Source organism: Muscardinus avellanarius (assembly GCF_963383645.1).
Source record: "Muscardinus avellanarius genome assembly, chromosome: 1".
NCBI lineage: Eukaryota > Metazoa > Chordata > Mammalia > Rodentia > Gliridae > Muscardinus > Muscardinus avellanarius.
In genome coordinates, this window is record NC_137786.1 from 58,186,095 (window position 1) to 58,207,270 (window position 21,176).

The 21,176-nt window shown below is 40.5% G+C and overlaps 2 protein-coding genes across 3 annotated transcripts in view; one reads left to right on the forward strand and one right to left on the reverse strand.

Annotated features, from left to right (window-relative positions):
• CDK7 (cyclin dependent kinase 7) overlaps nt 1–15,556 on the forward strand; it is a gene marked incomplete at both ends in the record, with an annotated part of 30,167 nt that extends 14,611 nt beyond the window's left edge. For both annotated transcript variants that reach the window (XM_080695680.1, XM_080695681.1), the window contains 6 exons: nt 2,536–2,654; nt 5,127–5,226; nt 10,943–11,029; nt 12,805–12,954; nt 14,026–14,173; nt 15,528–15,556. In XM_080695680.1, coding sequence (XP_080551806.1) covers nt 2,536–2,654; nt 5,127–5,226; nt 10,943–11,029; nt 12,805–12,954; nt 14,026–14,173; nt 15,528–15,556 — 633 coding nt within the window. The remainder of the gene's footprint in view (nt 1–2,535; nt 2,655–5,126; nt 5,227–10,942; nt 11,030–12,804; nt 12,955–14,025; nt 14,174–15,527) is intronic.
• Nucleotides 15,557–19,563: 4,007 nt separating this feature from the next.
• The window catches only part of CCDC125 (coiled-coil domain containing 125), a gene marked incomplete at both ends in the record, with an annotated part of 34,480 nt that continues 32,867 nt past the window's right edge, over nt 19,564–21,176 (reverse strand). The window contains one exon of the mRNA XM_080703933.1: nt 19,564–19,911. Within this exon, the coding sequence (XP_080560059.1) occupies nt 19,564–19,911 (348 nt within the window). The remainder of the gene's footprint in view (nt 19,912–21,176) is intronic.

Genomic DNA, 21,176 nt, shown 5'->3' on the forward strand with positions numbered 1-21,176 from the left:
TGGAGGATCATGGTTCCAAATAAATTATTAAATAGGTCTGGGAGTGTAGCCCGGAGGTAGAAGGGTTCCATCTCCAGTACCACCAAAAATAAATAGGTAGATAGATAGGTAGATGGATGGATGGATGGACGGACGGACGGACAGACAAACTAAAAACTAGGGCTGGAAGCCAGGCATGGTAGTGGTACACACTTGTAATCCCAGCATTTGGGAGTCTGAGACCAGACAGTGGTTCACAGACAGCCTCAGCTACTCAGTGAGGCCCTCTGCAACTTAGTGAGACCCTGTTTCAAAATAATAAAAAATAGGACAGGGGTATAGCTCTGAGGTCGAATGCCCCTGGGTTCCATCCTCAGACCCACCAAAAAAAAAAAAAAACTAGGTCTGGGGGTATAGCTTGGAAGTACAGTGCCTCTGGATTCCATCCTCTGTACTGGGGAAAAAAAAAAAAAAAGGAGAAGGAGAAGAAGGAGAAGACAACGACGACAGTGGCAGCAGTGGTGAAGAAGAAGGGGGAGGAGGAGAGAAGAAGAAAACGTCTTTTGCAGGAACTAGAACGACCTGGAGAACATTATGCTGAGTAAGATGCTCAGTAATGGTCTTCAGTGGAGCCAACGGAGGTGGTCTAGGGGAAGGGATGAGGAAGAGAGAATCAATGAAGGAATTACTACCATTGACTTTATGTACATATGTGAGAATACCAATGTCAATTTCAGTAGCCAGTTTGGGGAAGAGGCATATGGGAAGAAGTCAAGAGAAAGCCCACCAAATGCTGATGCATGTGTGCCACTATCAACATGATTTACATTATTATTACATAATGATGTGAGACATTTACATTATGATGTGTAGCAATAAAAGAATAAAGAATGAAAATGATACTTAAAAATTATGAAATAATTGCCAGACATGGTGGTGTATGCCTGTAATACCATTATTTGGAGGATGAGATTAGAGGAAGTTACCTCAGCAACGTAGTGAGGCTCTCTGTAATTTAACAAGACCCTGTTTCCAACTGAATAATAAGAAATCAGTCTGAGGCATAGCTCAGATGTAGAATGTTAATTCCTAGCATCACCATATATAATAAAATTATGAAATAAAATTTACTAAATATTTTAATCATTTTCAACAACATTTAGTTGTTGGAACAAGGCTGATAATATAGGTTGATGTTCTTAGAGGTACCCTATTTAGATAAATACTTGAATATATTAGACAGTTGTGGTGGCACACACTTGTATTCCTAGTATCTGGGTGAGACGGGAGAATCCCAGCTTCCCTAGCCAGCTTCAGGAACTTAGTGAAGCCCTCAGCATCTTAGTGAGACTCTGTTTCAAAATAAAAGAGAGGGGTATGACTTGGAGACAGAATGCCCCTGAATTCAATCCCCAGTACCATTCAAAAACAACAACAAAAAATAAAACAAGCATGCATTACTGCATCTGTCTTGTTGGTAACTCTTAAGCATATATTTTGAAGAGTATGTTCTTATGTCTTTCTGAATGCATAATGCTGTTATTTTCTTTTGTGTGTGTGTGTCTGGGAGTGGAACCCAGGGGCATTCGACCTCTGAGCTACACCCCCTGCCCTATTTTTTTATTCTTTATTTTGAAACAATTGGGTCTCACTGAGTTGCAAAGGGCCTCACTAAGTAGCTGAGGCTGTCCATGAACCACGATCCTCTAGTCTCAGCCTCCCAAATGCTGGGATTACAAGCATGCGCCACCACGCCTGGCTATACTATATTCTAAAGTTCGTGTTTTTCACTTATTAATAATAGCAGCTGGGCGAGGTAATCCCAGTATTTGGGAGGCAGAGACAGGAGAATTGCAGGTTTCAGGCCAGCCTCAGCAATTTAGCAAGACCGTGTTTCAAAATAAAAGGGATGGGAGTGTGGTTTGGAGGCAGAATGCCCCTGGGTTCAACTCCCAGTACCAAAAAATATAAAAAATAAGTCGGGCAGAGGGATCCATGCTTGTAATATCAGTACTCGGGAGGGTGAGACAAGAGAATCACAGGTTTGAGGCTAGCCTCACCTACTTACAGAGGCCCTCTGCAACTTAGTGAGACCCTATTTCAAAATAAAGAATAAAAAAATAGGACTGGGGGTATAGCGGTAGAACACTTCTGGGTTCCATTCCCAGTACCACAAAAAAATAAGATAGGGTTGGGGTATATTTGGAGTTGAATGCCTCTGAGTTTAATCTCCAGTACCAAATAAAATAATAGTAGCAATGATTTATTGGGTGCTTGCAATAAGCCAATCATCCAACTAGGATCTTTAGAGAAAATACTAGATTTAATCTCACAGCTACCCCCTGAAGTAGGTAAATTGAAGTTCAGTGAAATCAAGTACTTTACCCAAGATCTCTCTATGGAATATAAACACTCTTGTTTTGCTTTGTGGAATTTTACATCTATGAAAAAATAGTGACTCTTGCTTTCTGAGTTTAAATTTATACCAGCTGTATGTTTCACTGTGGTGTTCTCCCTAACCTCACTTAATGTTTGTTTAAAACTTCTATGATACAGGATCTGAAACCAAACAATTTGTTGCTAGATGAAAATGGCGTTCTAAAACTGGCAGATTTTGGCCTTGCCAAATCATTTGGGAGCCCCAATAGAGCTTATACACATCAAGTTGTAACCAGGTGAGAATTCCTTAAATAGCTGAAACTTCATGTTTGACAGGTATTGGTCACAATGAACATCAGGTGGCTCCTCTGAAATATCTTGGCCAAGTTCAGGAATCACTGTTGGTGTCTTGTTAAAAATACAGCCTTTTAGGCTTGGTGTGGTGGTGCATGCCTATAATCCCAGTACTTGGGAGGCTAAAACAAGGATTATCGTAGGTTCAAGAACAGCCTCAACTTCTTAGCAAGGCTCCCAACAACCTAGTGAGACCCTGTTTAAAAAAAAAAAAAAGTAAGCCAGGCGTGGTGGCACATGCCTGTAATCCCAGCATTCGGGAGCCTGAGACTGGAGGATCGGGGTTCACGGACAGCCTCAGCTACTTAGTGAGGCACTCCGTAACTTAGTGAGACCCTGTTTCAAAATAAAGAATAAAAAATAGAAAAATAGGGTTTTGGGTGTAGCTCAGAAGTAGAATGCCCCTAGGCTCCATCCCCAGTCCTCAAAAAAAAAAAAAAAAAAAAAAAAAGCACAAAATAAAATAGAACTGGAGTAGCTGGGCGTGGTGGTGAATGCTTGTAATCCCAGCATTCGGGAGGCTGAGACAGGAGGATCGCCGTTCACGGACAGCCTCAGCTACTTAGTGAGGCCCTCTGCAACTCGGTGAGACCCTGTTTCAAAATAAAGAATAAAAAATAGGCTGGAGGTGTAGCTCGGAGGTAGAATCCCCTGAGGTTCCATCCCCAGTACCACAAAAAAAAAGAAAGAAAGAAAGAAAGAAAGAAAGAAAGAAAGAAAGAAAGAAAGAAAGAAAGAAAGAAAGAAATTGAATTAATCCTGGATTTTTTTGGTGGTGCTAGTGGAGATTAAACTCAGAGTCGCTTTTTATCCCCTCTAGTAACTTTGAGAATAATTTATACTTCTTTTACATTGTAGTTATAAATTTGAATTTCAGTGGCATTCCATCTAATCACCTGATTTATTGGCCCATTATTCATTGTTTTGGTCAGTTCTGATTCTGTATCTTTCTGTGTAAAAAAGAATTCTCTACACAGCATTGATATTTTTATAGTATCAGTAATTTTGTTTTTATTTATGATTTGCTTTGTAACAATATGAGGGGCCACCAAATGCTGTGTGCAAGTATGTTACTGTCACCATGATTTACATTATGATGTGAGATGATAATGCACCAAAAAAAGGCATATTTTAAAAGTAGAAAATTGCATTACATAGGTAAGGACAATAAATTTTATGATTCTTTTCAGAATGGTATTTGTTAAATTTCTAAGTATTTTAAGGGTGTAAGAAGATTTCCAAAGTGTGTGTGTGTGTGTGTGTGTGTGTGTGTGTGTGTGTGTGTGTGTTACTTGGGCTTGAACTCAGAGGTATTCTACCTCTGAGCTATACCCCCAGCCCTATTTATTTATTTACTTATTTATTTATGTACTTTTGTAGTCATGGGGATTGAACCTAGGACCATTCTACCTCTGATCTGTATCTCCTCAACCCTGTTTTAAAAGTATTTTTATTTTGAAACAATCTAAGTTTCAGGTGGCCTTGTTAAATTGCTTAGGCTGGCCACAAACTTTCAATCTACCCTCTCAGCTTCCCAAGTACTGGGATTCAAGCATGCACCACCACTCCAGCCATTATTAATAACTTTGACAAGAGCAGTTTTGATGGACTGGTAGGTATGAAAGCCTGATTGAAAAGACTTTAAGAGAAGATAAGAAGAATTGGGCATAGTAAGAACAGATGACTCTTCAAACTAAACACAAAATGAAGAGGCACCTGTTAGGAAAAGGAGTTTAGAGGAATTTAAAGCTAGAAAAATGATGGTATATTTATACATTGATGGGAAAGTTCTAGTAGAAAACAAAAAGTAGCTGAGTGTGGTGGTGCATGCTTGTAATCCCAGTACTTGGAGGTAGAGACAGGAAGTTGCAGGTTCTCAGCCAGCCTCAGCAACTTGTAAGGCCCTCCGAAACTTAGTGAGACCCTATTTCCAAGTAAGGAATAAAATGGGGATGGGAGTATAGCTCAGAGGTAGAATTCCCCTGGGTTTAATCCCCAGTGAGAGACACACACACACACACACACACACACACACACACACACACACACACGTAAATAAATACATAGAAAACAAAGAATATTGACACCTATACTTGTAGCTGCTCAGGGTGGGAAGCAATAGGGTCACAAGATTGATGCCAACTGCGCGATTTACTGAGACCCTATCTCAAAGTAAAAAGAGTGGGTTGGGATGTGGCTCAGTGGTAGAATACTTGCCGAGCATGTTCCAGACTCTGAGCAGAATTTCCAATACTGCCAAAAAAGAATTGCAGAATCATATTCCTGAAAATTGTCAAGAGTGTATGGTATCTAGTATTCAGATTGAGAAATTACTATTAAACGCAGGAATGGACAATTTAAGAAATTATTTAATAATTTCATTCCCAAATAACATCATTTTCTTTTTTCTTCAGATGGTATCGGGCCCCTGAGTTACTCTTTGGAGCTAGAATGTATGGTGTGGGCGTGGACATGTGGGCTGTTGGCTGTATATTAGCAGAATTGCTTTTAAGGGTAAGTCCTAAACTAGTGTACATAAATCAATCTTCTTCCTTATTTGTTTTCATAATTTGTATAGGAATTATCTTCCCATTATTAATGTCTGTAACAAAAAGCCTACAAACAGACCGGCTGTTTTTCTTTTCCTTTTTTCCTTTCTGTGTGTGGGTGTGGGTGTGGGTGTGTGTGTGTGTGTGGTTCTAGGGATTGAACTGAGGGATATTACTAGCTACATCATCAGTGCTTTTTGTTTTTTATTTTGAGATAAGGTCCCTCTATGTTTTTTTTGTGTGTGTGAGTCTGGGGCATTCGACCTCCGAGCTATACCCCCTACTGTTTTCTTTATTTTGAAACAGGGTCTCACTAAGTTACAGAGTGCTTCACTAAATATCTGAGGCTGTTTGTAAACTGCGATCCTCCGGTCTCAGCCTCCCAAAAGCTGGGATTACAAGCATGCACCACCACACCCGACTTCCCTTTATGTTTCTAAGGCTGGCCTCAACCTGAGATTCTCCTGCCTCAGCCTGCCAAGTATTTAAGATTACATGCATTTGCTACCAAACCTAGCTTTTTTTTTTTTTTTTTTTCTGATACTGAGGATGGAACCCAGGGGCCTTCTACCTCTGGGCTACACTCCCAGACCTATTTTATATTTTATTTGGAAGCAGGGTCTCTTAAACCAGCTGAGTCTGGCTTCGAACCTGTGCGATCCTCCTGCCTCAGCCTCCCAAGCGTGGGGATAACAAGCGTGCACCACCACGCCAGACTCTGGCTCAGGCTTATTTAAAAAATTGGTGTGGCCAGGCCTACTGGCACATGCTTATAATCTCCACGCTTGGGAGGCTGAGACAGAAGGATCGACAGGTTCAAAGCCAGACTCAACAATTTAAAGAGACCCTGCCTAAAAGAAAAGATGCGTTTATTAATGTTAGAAAAGAAAACCTCCCGTGTGTGTGTGTGTGTATGAGAGAGAGAGAGAATATGGGGATTGAACCATGGGGTGTTCTACCTTTGAGTTACACCCCTAGCCCTATTTATTTATTTATTTATTTATTTATTTATTTATTTATTTATTTTTGCCGGTCTGAGGATGGAACCCAGAGGCATTTGACCTCCAAGCTACACCCCTGCCCTATTTTTTATTCTTTATTTTGAAACGGGGTCTCACTGAGTTGCGAAGGGTCTCACTAAGTAGCTGAGGCTGTCCGCAAACTGCCATCCTCCAGTCTCAGCCTCCCAAATGCTGGGATTACAAGCGTGTGCCACCACGCCCAGCTCTATTTTATTTTTATTTTGAAACAAGGTCTACTAAGTTGTGGAGAGCCTTGCTAAGTTGCTGAGGCTGGCTTAGAATCTGTGATCCTCTTCTCTCAACTTCCCAAGTACTGGCATTATAGGTGTGAGCTACCACACCTAGCTTTCCATTTACTTATTTATATTTATTTATTTATTTATATTTTGCAGTACTGGTGATAGAACCCAGAGTCATTCTACCTCCAAGCTATACTCCTAGCTCTATTTTTTATTTGTGTGTGTGTGTGTGTGTGTGTGTGTGTGTGTGTGTGTGTGTGTTGCTAGGAATGAATCCAGGGGTATTGTACTTTTGAGCTACACCCCCAGCCCTATTTTTTAGTCTTTTTATATTATTTTTTTGAAACGGGGTCTCTAAGTTGTGAAGGGCCTTGCTAAGTAGCTGAGACTAGCCTCAAACCATTATCTTCCAGTCTCCGCCTCCCCAACGCTGGGATTACAAGCATGTGCCACCACACCTGGCTTTTATTCTTTATTTTGGAACAGGGTTTTACTAAGTTGCAGAGGGCCTCACTAAGTAACTGAAACTGGTCATGAACCTGCAATCCTCCTGTCTCAGCAGGAATACAAGCATTTGCTACCACACCTGACTATATATTCTATTGATTGATTGATTGATTGAGAGAGAGAGAGACAGAGAGAGAGAGAGAGAGAGAGAGAGTGTGAGTGTGTGTGTGTGTGGGGGGGGTACTGGAGTTGGAACCCAGGAGCATTCTACGTTCAACCTTCACCCCCAGCTCTATTTTATTTTATTTATGTTTTTGTGGTGCTGGAGATGGAACCCTACTCTAATTCTGAGCTACACCCCTACCTCTATATTTTATTTGGAAACAGGACCTCACTAAGTTGCTCAGGCTGTCCACCAACATGGGTTCAGCTGGTCTCAGCCTCTCAAGTACTGGAATTAATAGGCATGTGCCACCATGTCCAGTCCTGATTTTTTTTTCCCCTAGTACTGGGGATGGAACTCAGGGATATACTACCAGCTAAATCCCCAGCCCTATTTTTTTTTTTCTTTACTTTAAAACAGGGTCTTACTGAGTTGCAAAGGGCCTCACTAAGTAGCTGAGGCTGTCCTCAAACTGCGATCCTCCTGCCTCAGCCTCGCAAATGCTGGGATTACAAGCATGCACCACCATGCCCAGCTCCCAGCCCTGTTATTTTGAAACAGGATCTAATTAAGTTGGGGAGGGCTTCAATAAGTTGCTGTGGCTGGCTGTGAACCTGTGATCCTCCTGTCTCAGCTTTTCAAGTACTGGAATTACAGGTATATGCCACCATACTTGACTTTCCATTTATTTATTAAGTTACGGAGGGCCTCATTAAGTAGCTGAGGCTGGCCATGAAACTGTGATCCTCCTGTCTCAGCCTCCCAAGTACTGGAATTATAACTGTGTGCCACCACACCCAGCTTTACTATTTTATTTTGAAATAGGGTCTTATGTTCCTGAGAACCGCTCTAAGTTGCTGAGGCTGTCTGGAAACCTATGATCCTCCTGTCTCAGTTTCCCAAATATTGAATTACAGGCCTGTACCACCACACCTGGCTAAGACCTCCATTTAGAATAAGGACTTTATGCTGGTTGTGGGAGTGCAACTTGTCATCCCAGTATTTGCAAGGCTGACACAGAAGAATAACAGGTGTGAGGCCAGCTTCAGCAGCTTAGTGAGATCCTGTTTAAAAAAAAGGAGCCAAGCCAGGCGTTGAAATCCCAGCTCTTGGGAGGCTGAGGCAGGAGGATCGCACAGGTTCAAAGCAAGACTCATCTACTTAGTGAGGCTCTCAGCAACTTGGTGAGACCCTGTTTCCAAATAAAATATAAAATAGGTCTGGGAGTATAGCCCAGAGGTAGAAAGCCTCTGGGCTCCACCCCCTGTGCCACAAAAAAAAAAAAAAGGAGCCAAGCTGGGCATGGTGATACATGCTTGTAATCCCAGCATTCGGGAGGCTGAGACAGAAGGATCTCAGTTCGCTGCCAGCCTCAGTTACTTAGTGAGGCCCTCCGCAATTTAGTGAGACCCTCTTTAAAAATAAAGAATAAAAAGTAGGGCTGGGAGTGTAGCTCGGAGTTAGAATACCCCTGCGTTCAAACCCCAGCACCACTAAATAAATGCATACATGCATATGTTCATGCATACATACATTAATTAACTAAAAAATAAAAAAGGAACCAGGCGTGATGCCACACACTTGTAATCCCGGTACTTAAGAGGCTGAGACAAGAGGATCTCAGGTTAAAGACCAGCCTCAGTAACTCAGAGGTAGAATGGCTCTGGGTTCAATTCTCAGTACCAAAAAAAGAGAGGGAGGGAGGGAAGAAGGGAGAGAGAGACAGAGAAAGGAAAGAAGGAAGGAAGGAAAGAAAATAATGTAGGGCCACACTTATAACCCCAATACTTGGTACTTGGGAGGCTGAGACAGGAGGATTACAGTTTTGAGTTCAGTGTCAGCAACTTAGCAAGACCCTATTTCAAAGAAAAAGGAAAAAAAATAGGGCTGGAGTAGCTCATCAACCTAGTGTAACACTGTTTCCAAATTAAAAAAAGAAATAAAAATAAGGCTGGGGGTGTATTTCAGAGGTAGAATGCCCCTGGGTTTAATCCCCAGTACCACACAAAAAAGTTTCACAGAAGATTGGAGTAATAAGGGATTAATGAATAAGAAATAAAGAGAACTCAAACAGATAAGGTAGCATGTGCCTGTAATCCCAGTACTTGGGAGGCTGAGATCACAAACTACAGACGTGCAGGTTCAAGGCCAGCCTCATCAATTTAGCAAGACCCTGTTTTGTTTTATTTATTTATTTATTTATATTTGTTTTTTTTTCAGCACCACGCCTGGCTTTATTTTTTATTTTGAAACAAGGTCTTGCTTGGTTGCTGAGTCTACTTAATGAGGCTCTCAGCAACTTAGTGAGACCCTGTTTCCAAATAAAATATAAAATAGGTCTGGGAGTATAGCCTGGAGGTAGGAAGCCCCTGAGTTCCACCCCCAGTACCACCAAGGAAAAAAGAGCCAAGCCAGGCATGGTGGTACACGCTTGTAATTCCAGCATGCTAAATTGCTAAGAATTGTCTCGAACCTGCACTCCTCTTGTCTCAGCCTTCCATTTCTGGAAGTACAGGCTTGTGTCACCGTGCCTGGTTTATTTATCTTCTTTTAAAGTTTGCCTGAGCCAGTGTAGTGGCACATGCTTGTGATCCCAGTACTTGGAAGGCTGAGAGAGGAAGATTACAGGTTCACAATCATCCTCAGCAATTTGTGAGGCCCTCTGCAACTAGTGAGACCCTGTTTCAAAATAAAAGAATAAAAAAATTGGACTAGGGGTGTAGCTCAAAGGTAGAAGGTCTCTGGGCTTAATCCCCAGTGCCAATAAATTAATGAATTAATAATTAAAGTTTGCCTGTACCCCTATTCAAAGAAAGAATTTGTGTCACCAGGTGTGGTGGTGCACGCTTGTAATACGGAGGATTGCAGTTCGTGGACAGCTTCAGCTACTTAGGCCCTTCGCAACTCAGTGAGACCCTGTTTCAAAAATTTAAAAAAGAATCTGGGCATGGTGGCACACGCTTGTAATCCCAGCATTCGGGAGGCTGAGACCAGAGAATTGCAGTTCGCGGACAGCCTCAGCTACTTAGTAAGGCCCTCTACAACTCAGTGAGACCTGGTTTCAAAATAAAGAATAAAATATAGGGCAGGGGCTGTAGCTCGGAGGTCAAATGCTCCTGGGTTCTATCCCCAGACCCACAAAAAATAAATAAATAAATAAAATAAATAAATAAATACTAAAAAATAGGCCTGGAGTGTAGCTCAGAGGTAGAATGCCCAGGGGTTCCATCTCCAGTACCCCTCCTCAAAAAAAGAATTTGCTAAGAAATTGTTTAAGAAAGATTGGAGTATTTGATGTATTCTCTTTCCTCACAGCCCTTGTGCCTGCCCTAGAATAGTTTTTTTCTTCCTTCTAAGATTCCTTCTCAGGTTAATTCTTATTCATCCTTCTTTCATTGCCACTTCCTCTAGGAAACCTTCCTTCCCTTACCCATCCATAGTGAGCAAGGTGCTATTCGTTTTGGTCTGGGATCCTGTAGCCTCACTTCACACACCACATTGTAAAGGCCTGTTTACTTAGATCAACAGTATTCACCACTTCTATCACAAGGGAATGTCAGGACAACCTTACTCCTTTAGTATAATGCCTATGACTGTTAGGAGTGTATTAAAGATTCAAGGATTTAATAAAATAGTAATGGAGGTGTTGTTTACTTCAGTAGCTATAACAGGATCTAATGCCACATGCATTATACCTCAGGCTACATTTTTATTATTTGTTAGTTTTTTAGTATTTCCAATTAAATTTATAGCAGTATTTGTATAACACCAATCAAAAACTATCTTGAAATATCTCTTTTTTTCTTTCAGGTTCCTTTTTTGCCAGGAGATTCAGACCTTGATCAACTAACAAGAATATTTGAAACTTTGGGCACACCCACTGAGGAACAGTGGCCTGTAAGCCTTAATACTTGTTTTTTTTTTTTTTTTTTTTGGGTGGTGATACTGGGGTTGGAATCCAGGGGCTTTTCTAATTCCAGGCTATACTACCAGACTTTATTTGCAAACAGGGTCTCATTAAGTTGCTAAGAGCCTCAGTAAGTAGCTGATGCTGTCTTCAAACCTATGCGATCCTCCTGTCTCACCCTCCCAAGTTCTGGGATTACAAGCATGCGCCACCACACCCAGCGTAATGCATTTTTTTAAATATAGTAGGGCTGGGCATGGTGGCGCATGCTTGTAATCCTATCATTTGGGAAGCTGAGACAGGAGAATTGGGGTTCACAGATAGCCTTAGCTACTTAGTGAGGCCTTTTGCAACTCAGTGAGTCTGAGTTGCACATTTATGGGTATATACATATATCTTCTCACCCGCTCTAGTAATCCCTTCCCACATTATTACCAACAGTTGGTATTAAGCCATGCTATGAATGTGCACTCACAGATATACTAGAGTTGCTTTTTTGTGTGAGTGTGGTACTGGGGGTGGAACCCAGGGGCTTTTCTACCTCCAGGCTATACTCCCAGACCTATTTTATATTTTATTTGGAAACAGGGTCTCACTAGGTTGCTAAGAGCTTCACTAGGTAGCTGAGGCTGGCTTCGAACCTTTGCGATCATCCTGTCTCAGCCTCCCAAGCTCTGGGATTACAAACGTGCATCACCATGCTTGGCTTCAAAGTTGCATTTTTATTCATTCATTCTTTAATAAAAATTGGGAGCTAAGGATGTAGTTTAGTGGTAGAGCATGTGCTTATCATGCATAAGTCCCTGGGTTTAATCCCTGGCTCCAAAAGAAAAAAAAAAAAAAACACTTCTAATCTCAGTATTTGGGAGGCAGAGATATGAGGATCACAGGTTCAAGACCAGCCTCAGGAACTTAGCAAGACCCTGTATCAAAATAAAATATAGTCAGGTGTGGTGGCTCACACTTTTAATCCCAGCATTTGGGAGGCTGAGACAGGAGGATCTTGGTTCGCCACCAGCCTCATCTACTTATTCTCTTTCAAAATAAATAATAAAAAGTAGGCCTAGAGGTATAGTTAGGAGGTAGAATTCCCCTGGGTTCAATCTCCAGTACTGCCAAAAAAGAAAAAAATAATAAAAATTAGGGCTGGGGGTATGGCTCAGAAGCAGAATGCTCCTGGGTTCAATCCCCAGTTCCGCAAAAAAATAAAAATAAAGATAAAAATAGAGAGAGAGCTGGGGATTGATTGAATGCCCCTGAGTTCAATCCCCAACCCCCAAAAGTTATTTTTGTTTTGTTTTTTATTTTTTTGCAGTACTATGGATGGAACCTAGGGGCATTCTACCTCCAAGCTACACCCCAAGCCCTATTTTTTGTTCTTCATTTTGAAACAAGGTCTCATTGAGTTGCAAAGAGCCTCACTAGGTAGCTGAGGCTGTCTACTAACTGCTCCTCTTGTCTCAGCCTCCCAAATGCTGGGATTACAAGCATGCATCACCATGCCCTGTCCTGGCCATTTATTTTTAAATAGGTTCTTGCTAAATTTCCTAAGTTAGCTTTGAACTTTTGATCCTCCTGCCTTCGTTTCCCACATAGCTGAGATAACAGGTATGTGCCTCTGTGCCCAATTTAGATTTTTTTATATATACATTTCTTGGGACTTCTTATATAGACCATCTTAAAATGCACAAATATGAGTTTTGTTTCTTTACTTCACCTGTGTACCTTTCAATTCTGTACTTAAATTTGAATTGTGTGTTTACAGGACATGTGTAGTCTTCCAGATTATGTGACATTTAAGAGTTTCCCTGGAATCCCATTGCAGCACATCTTCATTGCTGCAGGAGATGACTTGCTAGAGCTCATACAAGGCTTGTTCTTATTTAATCCATGTACTCGAATTACAGCCACACAGGTATTTTTGACAAATTTCTTTATAATAGAATATATAAGGATAATCTTACTGGCAGCATTGATAAAACTTGTGTTTTATAAAATTTGCTAACATTCTTTAAATACCAGAAGGATGTGTTTTTGTTTTGTTTTAAGGAATAACAAACTATGTGTCTTCTCCAACCACTTTTATTCATTAATTTTTTTATTTTTTGTGGTATTAGAAGTTGAACCCAGGGACATTCTACCTCCAAGCTACAACCCCAGCCCTATATTTTTATTTTAAACAAGATCTCATCTGGCTTCTCCAATCTATAGACACTGTTTGAACTGGTATTAAACTATATCATGCAAGCCAGGTGTGGTGGCGCAGATTTATAATCCCAACATTTGGAAGGCTGAGACAGGAGGATGACGGTTTGCGGACAGCCTCAGCTACTTAGCGAGGCCCTTTGCAACTCAGTGAGACCCTGTTTCAAAATAAAGAATAAAAAATAGGGCATGGGATATAGCTCTGAGGATGAATGCCTCTGGGTTCTACCCCCAGACCCGGAAAAAAAAATAATTCTTCTAATTTTAAACAAGTAAACATATTGCTGTTTTTTCACCCATATAATATTATTTGGACCAAGTAAAATTACCTACAAAGTTGTTTGCATTAATAGTATAATTTAAATTAGACTTTTTTTTTAACTTTTATTTTCCTTTTTTTTTTTTTTTTTTTTTTTTTTTAAATACTGGAAATGGAACCCAGAGGTATTTTGTCTTGGAGCTATATCCCCAGTCCGATAGGTTGCTGAGTCTCACTAAATTGCTAAGGCTGGTGAACCTCTGATCCTCCTGTCTCAGCTTCCCAGGTACTGGGATTACAGGTGTGCACCACTACGCCCAACTAGGGCTTCTTTTTCTTAAAGTCAATCTTAGGATGATATATGCATATGCATGTCTAAATTTTTAACGTTAATTTTGTTTTGGGAGTAGGGATTATCACATAGTATTTTTAATGCTCCAGACAATTTTGGAAGTTAGATTTGCATGTATACAGTCCAGGTGCTCACTTAAACCTTTACTTTGATATCTTTTCTTTGAAAAGGCATTGAAAACTAAGTACTTTAGCAATAGGCCAGCACCAACACCAGGATGTCAGCTGCCAAGACCAAACTGTCCAGTGGAAACTTTGAAAGAACAGTCAAACCCAGCAATGGCAGCAAAACGGAAAAGAACTGAGGCCTTAGAACAAGGTAAAATTTCCCTTTTTTTTTTTTTTTGATGGTACTGCGGGTGGAGCCCAGAGGCTTTCTACCTCCGGGCTATACTCCCAGACCTTTATTATATTTTATCTGGAAACAGGGTCTCACTAAGTTGCTGAAAGCCTCACTAAGTAGCTGAGGCTGGCTTCGAACCTGTATGATCCTCCTGTCTCAGCCTCCCAAGCGTGGGGATTACAAGTGTGCACCACCACGCCCGGCAAAATTTCCCACTTTTATAACAAATTAAATTGTTGCAGGAGACTCAGTCTCCCCTTCTTCGGTTTACCCCTGATTCTTGAGACAAGAGGCCCAAGTCAGAGGCAGGTTTTTTGTTGTTGTTTTTTTAACCAGTAAATGGCTCAGTTGACAAACTCATGGAATTGAGCCTCTAGCAAAGGGCTCACATGATTTTTATACCCTTAGTCTCTCACTTTGGAAAGTGGAGGAGTAAGTTTGAAATTTATTATACCTAGCAAGGCACTTAAGTTACATACCATTCCCCAGCTCTCTCAAGTCTTTTAACTGGCTCTCTTTTGTTTACATTAGGGAGAGCTCTTGGATCATGAGTCTGGGTTGCCTAAGGAACAGCTCCCTTATCTTTAGAAGTGTCTGCTTGCTTGCTCCAGGGCATCTAGGGGGAGGGGTCAGGGAACTCCTTACTCTTTCCCATTTTAGGCCTAAATTCCTGATAATAATATGATATTTCTTTTTTTCTTTTCTTTTCTTTTTTTTTTTTTTTTTTTTTTTTTGTGGTACTGGGGATAGAACCCCAGAACATTCTACCTCTGAGCTACAGCCCCTGCCCTATTTTTTAGTCTTTATTTTGAAACAGAGTCTCACTGAGTTGCAAAGGGCCTCACTAAGTAGCTGAGGCTGGCTGGGAACCACATCCTCCTGTCTCAGTCTCCCAAATGCTGGGATTACAAGTGTGCACCACCACGCCTGGCTCATCCTGATAATATTTCTAAGTCTGACTGGGCATCCTATCTCAAAATGAATACAGAAAACTCCAAATTCCTCACATATATATACTGATTAGAGAGAAATTAAGAAATGTAGCCTGTGAGTTGTTTGTTTGTTTTTTTTTACAAATTTGAACTCTATAATATACATAGAATGTGCTATTAACAACTTGTAATTGAGAATCCTTCAGGAGCTTTTGAGTATGCCCCATAGAGAACTATTGATGTGTACCTTTTGCCTTTCATAATTTCCTTAAGCATGCTATGTGCTTCATGTTTAACAAATGCCAGTAGTAAAACACTGGAGTTGGAACTCAGGGGCTGCGTAAAATCAGTTAAAGATTTAATGTGAACAACCTGTTTTTTTCTTTTTGTCTTTCTAGGAGGATTGCCCAAGAAGCTAATTTTTTAGTTACAGAGATCACTGGACAATATTTTATTACTAAAGGAGATAGTCCAAAAGGCAAATAATGGAAAAATAGTAAACATTAAATAAATGCTACAGAAGTGAATTTGTACATATTCTACAGATGTAAGATATGTAAAACTATCAGTTATTTTTATTAAATGTATTTTAAAATAAAAATTTAAATTCTAGTTTTTCTGATAACAGTGCAAAAGCGAGGTAAGTTCAGTGTTCTGAAATATTGGATTTGAAGTGCATAGCCAGAAGGTGGTGGTGGCACATGCTTATCATCCCAGTACTTTGGAGAGTACTGGGATTATAACAGGTTCTTGGCCAGCCCCAGCAATTTGTGAGGCCCTCTGCAACTTAATCAGACCCTGTGTCAAAACAAAATAATAAAAAAGGGCTGAGGATATAGCTCAGAGGCAGAACATCCTTGAGTTCAATCTCCAGTACTACACACACACACACACACACACACACACACACACACACGCACGCGCGCGCGCGCGCGCAGCAGAGACCACGCTCAGCCGTGCTCAGTGGCATGCACCTGTAATCCCAGTTCTTGGGAAGAAAAGACAGGAGAATCACAGAATCACAGGTTCCAGGCCAATGCTCAGTAATTTAGCCAGATCCTGTTTCAAAATAAAAAATAAAAAGTACTGGGAGTGCAGCTCAGATGTAGAACAACTTTGGGTTTAATCCCAAGTACCATACCTACAAAAAACTTACTAAACAATATTGTTTATATATTATATATAGGAAAGGAAGCCAATGTGGTGGCGCATGCCTGTAATCCCAGTACTTGGGAAGCTGAGGCAAAGGATTGCACGTTTGAGGCCAGCCTCAGCAATTTAGTAAGGTGCTCCCAGCTTAGGCTCTTTCAAATAAAGATAAAAAATAGGTCTGGGGGGTATAGCTCAGAGGTAGAATGCCTGTAGGTTAAATTCTTAATTTAATACCACAAAAAGAAATAAAAATAGAAAAGGAAACACTGAAATACCTAATACTTGAATTTAGAAAAATCTGTGAAGACATCTCAAATTTTTGATCTCCATATATATATATATATATTTCCTTATAATTGACTATATGTTGCTTCAAAGATAAGTTATATAAATGCATCTCTTTTTTTTCTTTTTTTTCTTTTTCTTTTTTTGCAGTACTGGGGTTGGAACTCCGGGCAATCTACCTCTGAGCCATATCCTCAGCCCTTTTTTTTATTCTTTATTTTGAAATAGGGTCTCACTGAGTTGCAAGGGCTTAAGTAGCTGGGGCTGGCTGCGAACCCAGATCCTCCTGTCTCAGCCTCCCAAATGCTGGGATTGCAAGCGTGTGCCACCACACCTGTTCATAAATGCGTCTTTCATAAGATTTCTTTTTTCTGTGTGTGGGTGGGAGAGAATGATATTGGGGGTTAAGCCAGAGATATTCTGCCTCTGAGCTATACCCCCAGCCCTATTTTATTTTATTATTATTATTATTATTATTATTATTATTAATTATTATTGGTACTGGGGTTCCTGGAAACCCTTCTACTTCCGGGCTACACTCCCAGACCTATTTTTATATTTTTATTTGGAAACAGGGTCTCTTAAACCAGCACGGTTGGCTTCAAACCTGCGCAATCCTCCTGTCTCCGCCTCCAAAGTGCAGGGATCACAAACGTGCGCCACCACGCCCGGCCCTATTTTATTTTATTTAACATTTATTTTGATTTTGAAAGAGGGTCTCACTAAGTTGCTTAGGCTGGCAGCAAACCTGTGATACTCCTGTCTCAGCCTTTTAAGTACTAGAATTACAGGTGTGTGCTACCATGCCTAGCTAGTTTCTTTAACTGGCCTAATACAGTAACCAGTAATTTCAAATAAGATTTGATGCCCATAACCTGAATCCAACAGTGAAAACTTTAGACTTAGTCTAGATTATACCATGAAATAAGAGATTTCAGCTTTGTAGGGGTTTTTTGTTTGTTTCGTTTCTTTTTTCTTTCTTTCTTTTTTTTTTTTTTTTTTTTTTTTGGTACTAGAGATTGAACCCAGAGAGGTTCTGCCACTAAGCCACACCCCTAGCCCTTCTTTTTTTTTTTTTTTTTTTTTTTTTAACAAGGTCCAAGTTACTACATGCTGGCCTCAAACCTGTGATCCTCCTGTCTTAGCCTCCCAAGTACTGGGATTATAGGTAGGGGTGTGTGTGTGTGTGTGTGTGTGTGTGTGTGTGTGTGTGTGTTTGGTGGTACTGGGGTTCCTGGAAGCCCTTCTAACCTCCAGGATAGACTCCCAGACCTATTATATTTTTTTATTTGGAATCAGGGTCTCTTAAGCCAGCAAAGCTGGCTCTGAACCAGCGCCATCCTCCTGTCTCCGCCTCCCAAGTGCGGGGATTACAAGCGTGCGCCACCACGCCTGGCAAGCTTTGTGTTTTAAAAGTATTCTCCTTTATTATCAGCATTTTCATAACAGGGAAATAGAGTCATGCATCACTTGACAAGTGATGTTTAGAGAAATGCATAGTTAGGGAATTTTGTAGTTTGAAAACAGAATGTACTTACACAAACTAAATAGCTCTGACATCATTAGGCCATACCATTTTATGGGACCACTGTTGTATAGGGGACCTGTGGTTGACCAAGAAATAGGGTTACATAGCACCTTACTGTTAATAAAATACCTCATGACAAAAATTGCAGTGCTTATGCTATTTTCCAGTGACTCCAATAAACTTTAATCTGATACCCAGATCTTATTTTATGTAAAGTTGCATGGCAGCTAAAAGTGTGAATCCTAGAATTCATTTTGACTCTACTCCGATTAGATGTGCCATCTCAGGCAACTCCAGATCCCTGAGACAACTCTCCTAGACCGTCACACCCACTGCACAGGATGCAGTGAAAGGGAGAGCTGTTACACGTCTTGCAGATTGGGCTACCAATCTGTGTGGGTGTATTTGTAAAACTTTACCACTCTGACAAAAATAGAATCTCTAAGGTAACGAGCTGTGACTTCTCCCAAAGCCCCACCATCATAACTTTTTTAAGAAAGCTGGTTGTGTGTGTGTGTGTGTGTGTGTGTGTGTTGCTAGGGAAGAAACCCAGGGGCATTCTACCTCTGAGCTACACCCCCAGCCCTATTTTTTATTCTGTATTTTGAAACAGGGTCTCACTAAGTAGCTGAGGCTGTCCACGAACCATGATCCTCCTGGCTCAGCCTCCCAAGTGCTGGGATTACAAGGGTGTGCCACCATGCTTGGCGAAAAGTGTTTTGTGTGTGTGTGTGTGTGTGTGTGTGTGTGTGTGTGTGTGTGTGTGTGTGTCACAGGAGGTGGAACCCAGAGACTTTCTACCTCTGGGCTATACTCCCAGTCCTATTTTATATTTTATTAGAAACAGGGTCTCACTAAGTTGCTGAGAGCCTCACTAAGTAGCTGAGGCTGGCTTTGAACCTGTGCGATCCTCCTGTCTCAGCCTCCCAAGTGCGAAAACTGGTATTTTTAATCTTTAAATGGTAAATGAAAAATTCTGAAAAAGGCAAATAAAACTAAGTATATTTTAAAAATTAGTATTCCATTACTCCTAGACATTGTTATACCTTAGAGCATTAACATACATTGTTTTATTGTATTTAGCCAGTCTGAGATCTCTATAGTCAATCTATATAAATACTATTAATAAGTATTGTGTAATTGCTTTTTATGTAAGTACAAATGAGTAATCTTGTTTTTCCCTAAATTATTTTGTTTATAGGATGTTGGCAAACACTAAAAACTTTACAAAATACTACAATTTACAAATAAAATTTTAACATAAAGCAACATTTCTTATAGAAAAAGTATGATTAAGCTGCTTTCTAAATTTAAAAATACCTGGAAAACACAGATTCTCAAGATGTAGCAACATTCACACATCCTTTTTCAGAGTCTTCTACAGTGCTGGGGACTGAACTCAGGACCTTGTACCTGCCAGGCAAGTGCTCTACCACTGAGCCACATCTCCAGCCTGAAGTTCTCTTGATTTAAAAATTCTCAGTTCTAATTTCAACTGGTTTGTCTTTAGAATATGAGAGACTCAATGGCAAAGAACGGGATCTCTTAAGAGTTCTTGTGTAACTTAGAACCATTTGAGGATGCTGGGTTGAACAAATGCAGCTCACAGAATGAAGCGTTTGGATATTTGAATGTACAGGATCACACAAAATAGAGAATTCTGACTTTTTAAGCCAGGGGCTTTTAAGTGGAACATTCTCCTTCATCGGATATTTTTCTTTATTCCCGTTTGAGGCAGTGTCTTTGTCTTCCAGTGCTCGAGCAAGCATGTAACTAACTTTTCTTTGATGCGCCAGTGCTTCTTCTTTGTCATTTAACTGCATGCACAGAAATTAAAGATGTACTGCTTAATCAGTACGTCACAGAAAGGAGCATCTGTATCTTATCAGAATATTCAATCCTAAAGCTGTCAGGTAATCTGTATGAATAAATTAACCATGACCTGATTTCCAAGCATTATGATACATTTAATTGAGGGCTGATTTTAAAAAGAAAAACAGAAGATAACGCTTCTATAGAAAATTTTATAAATTATCTGGAGGGATGTATGAGTATATAAAATATCAACATGGACTCGTTTCTAAAAAAGGATTTTATATATTGTTTTTATATATTTATTTTCAAATAACAGTCTAGAACTAAAGCCTGACTCTGTCTTGAGTTATCTGTGGAATGGGAATAAAAGGACTGATTTCAGGGTTGTGGTAATGTTTTTTTTTTGTTGTTGTTTGTTTGTTTGTTTTTGCGGGTCTGGGGATGGAACCCAGGGACATTCAACCCCCGAGCTACACCCCTGCCCAATTTTTTATTCTTTATTTTGAAACCAGGTCTCACTGAGTTGCAGAGGGCCTCACTAAGTAGCTGAGGCTGTCCGCGAACCCAGATCCTCCTGGCTCAGCCTCCCAATGCTGGGATTACAAGTGTGCGCCACCACGCCCAGCTGTGGTAATGATTAAAGGAGACAGTCATGTGAAGAAGTACCTTGAACACTCAAATGCCTCAGTATATGGGTTGTCACGGACTATATAAATGCAGATGACAAGGCTGTCTCGAGTTGCATGAGTTCTTATTTTTATTTTCATATTTTGGTATTGGAGTGGCATTCTACCTCCAAGCCAGGCTTTACCTCAGCCTGATTTTATTTCTTTATTTGGAAACAAGGTCTTACTAGTTCTCAGAGAATCTGTGATCCTCCTGTCTTAGCCTCCCAAGTACTGGGATTCCAAGTGTGCGCCCAGCTAGGAGCTCTTCTTTTCATAGGTAATGGAGCCTTTATTTTTTTTTTTTTTCTTTTGTAACTAAGGATTGAACCCAGGGGCACCTGAGGGCCATCTTAGAATGTACATTGAGCCGGGCGTGGTGGCGCACGCTTGTAATCCCCGCGCTTGGGAGGCAGAGACAGGAGAATCGCGCAGGTTCGAAGCCAGCCGTGTGCGCTGGCTTAGGAGACCCTGTTTCCAAATAAAAATATAAAAATAGGTCTGGGAGTGAAGCCCGGAGATAGAAGGGCTTCCAGGAACCCCAGTACCACCAAAAAAAAGAATGTACATTGAGATTATCATCTTAGACTGGCTCAGTTTGA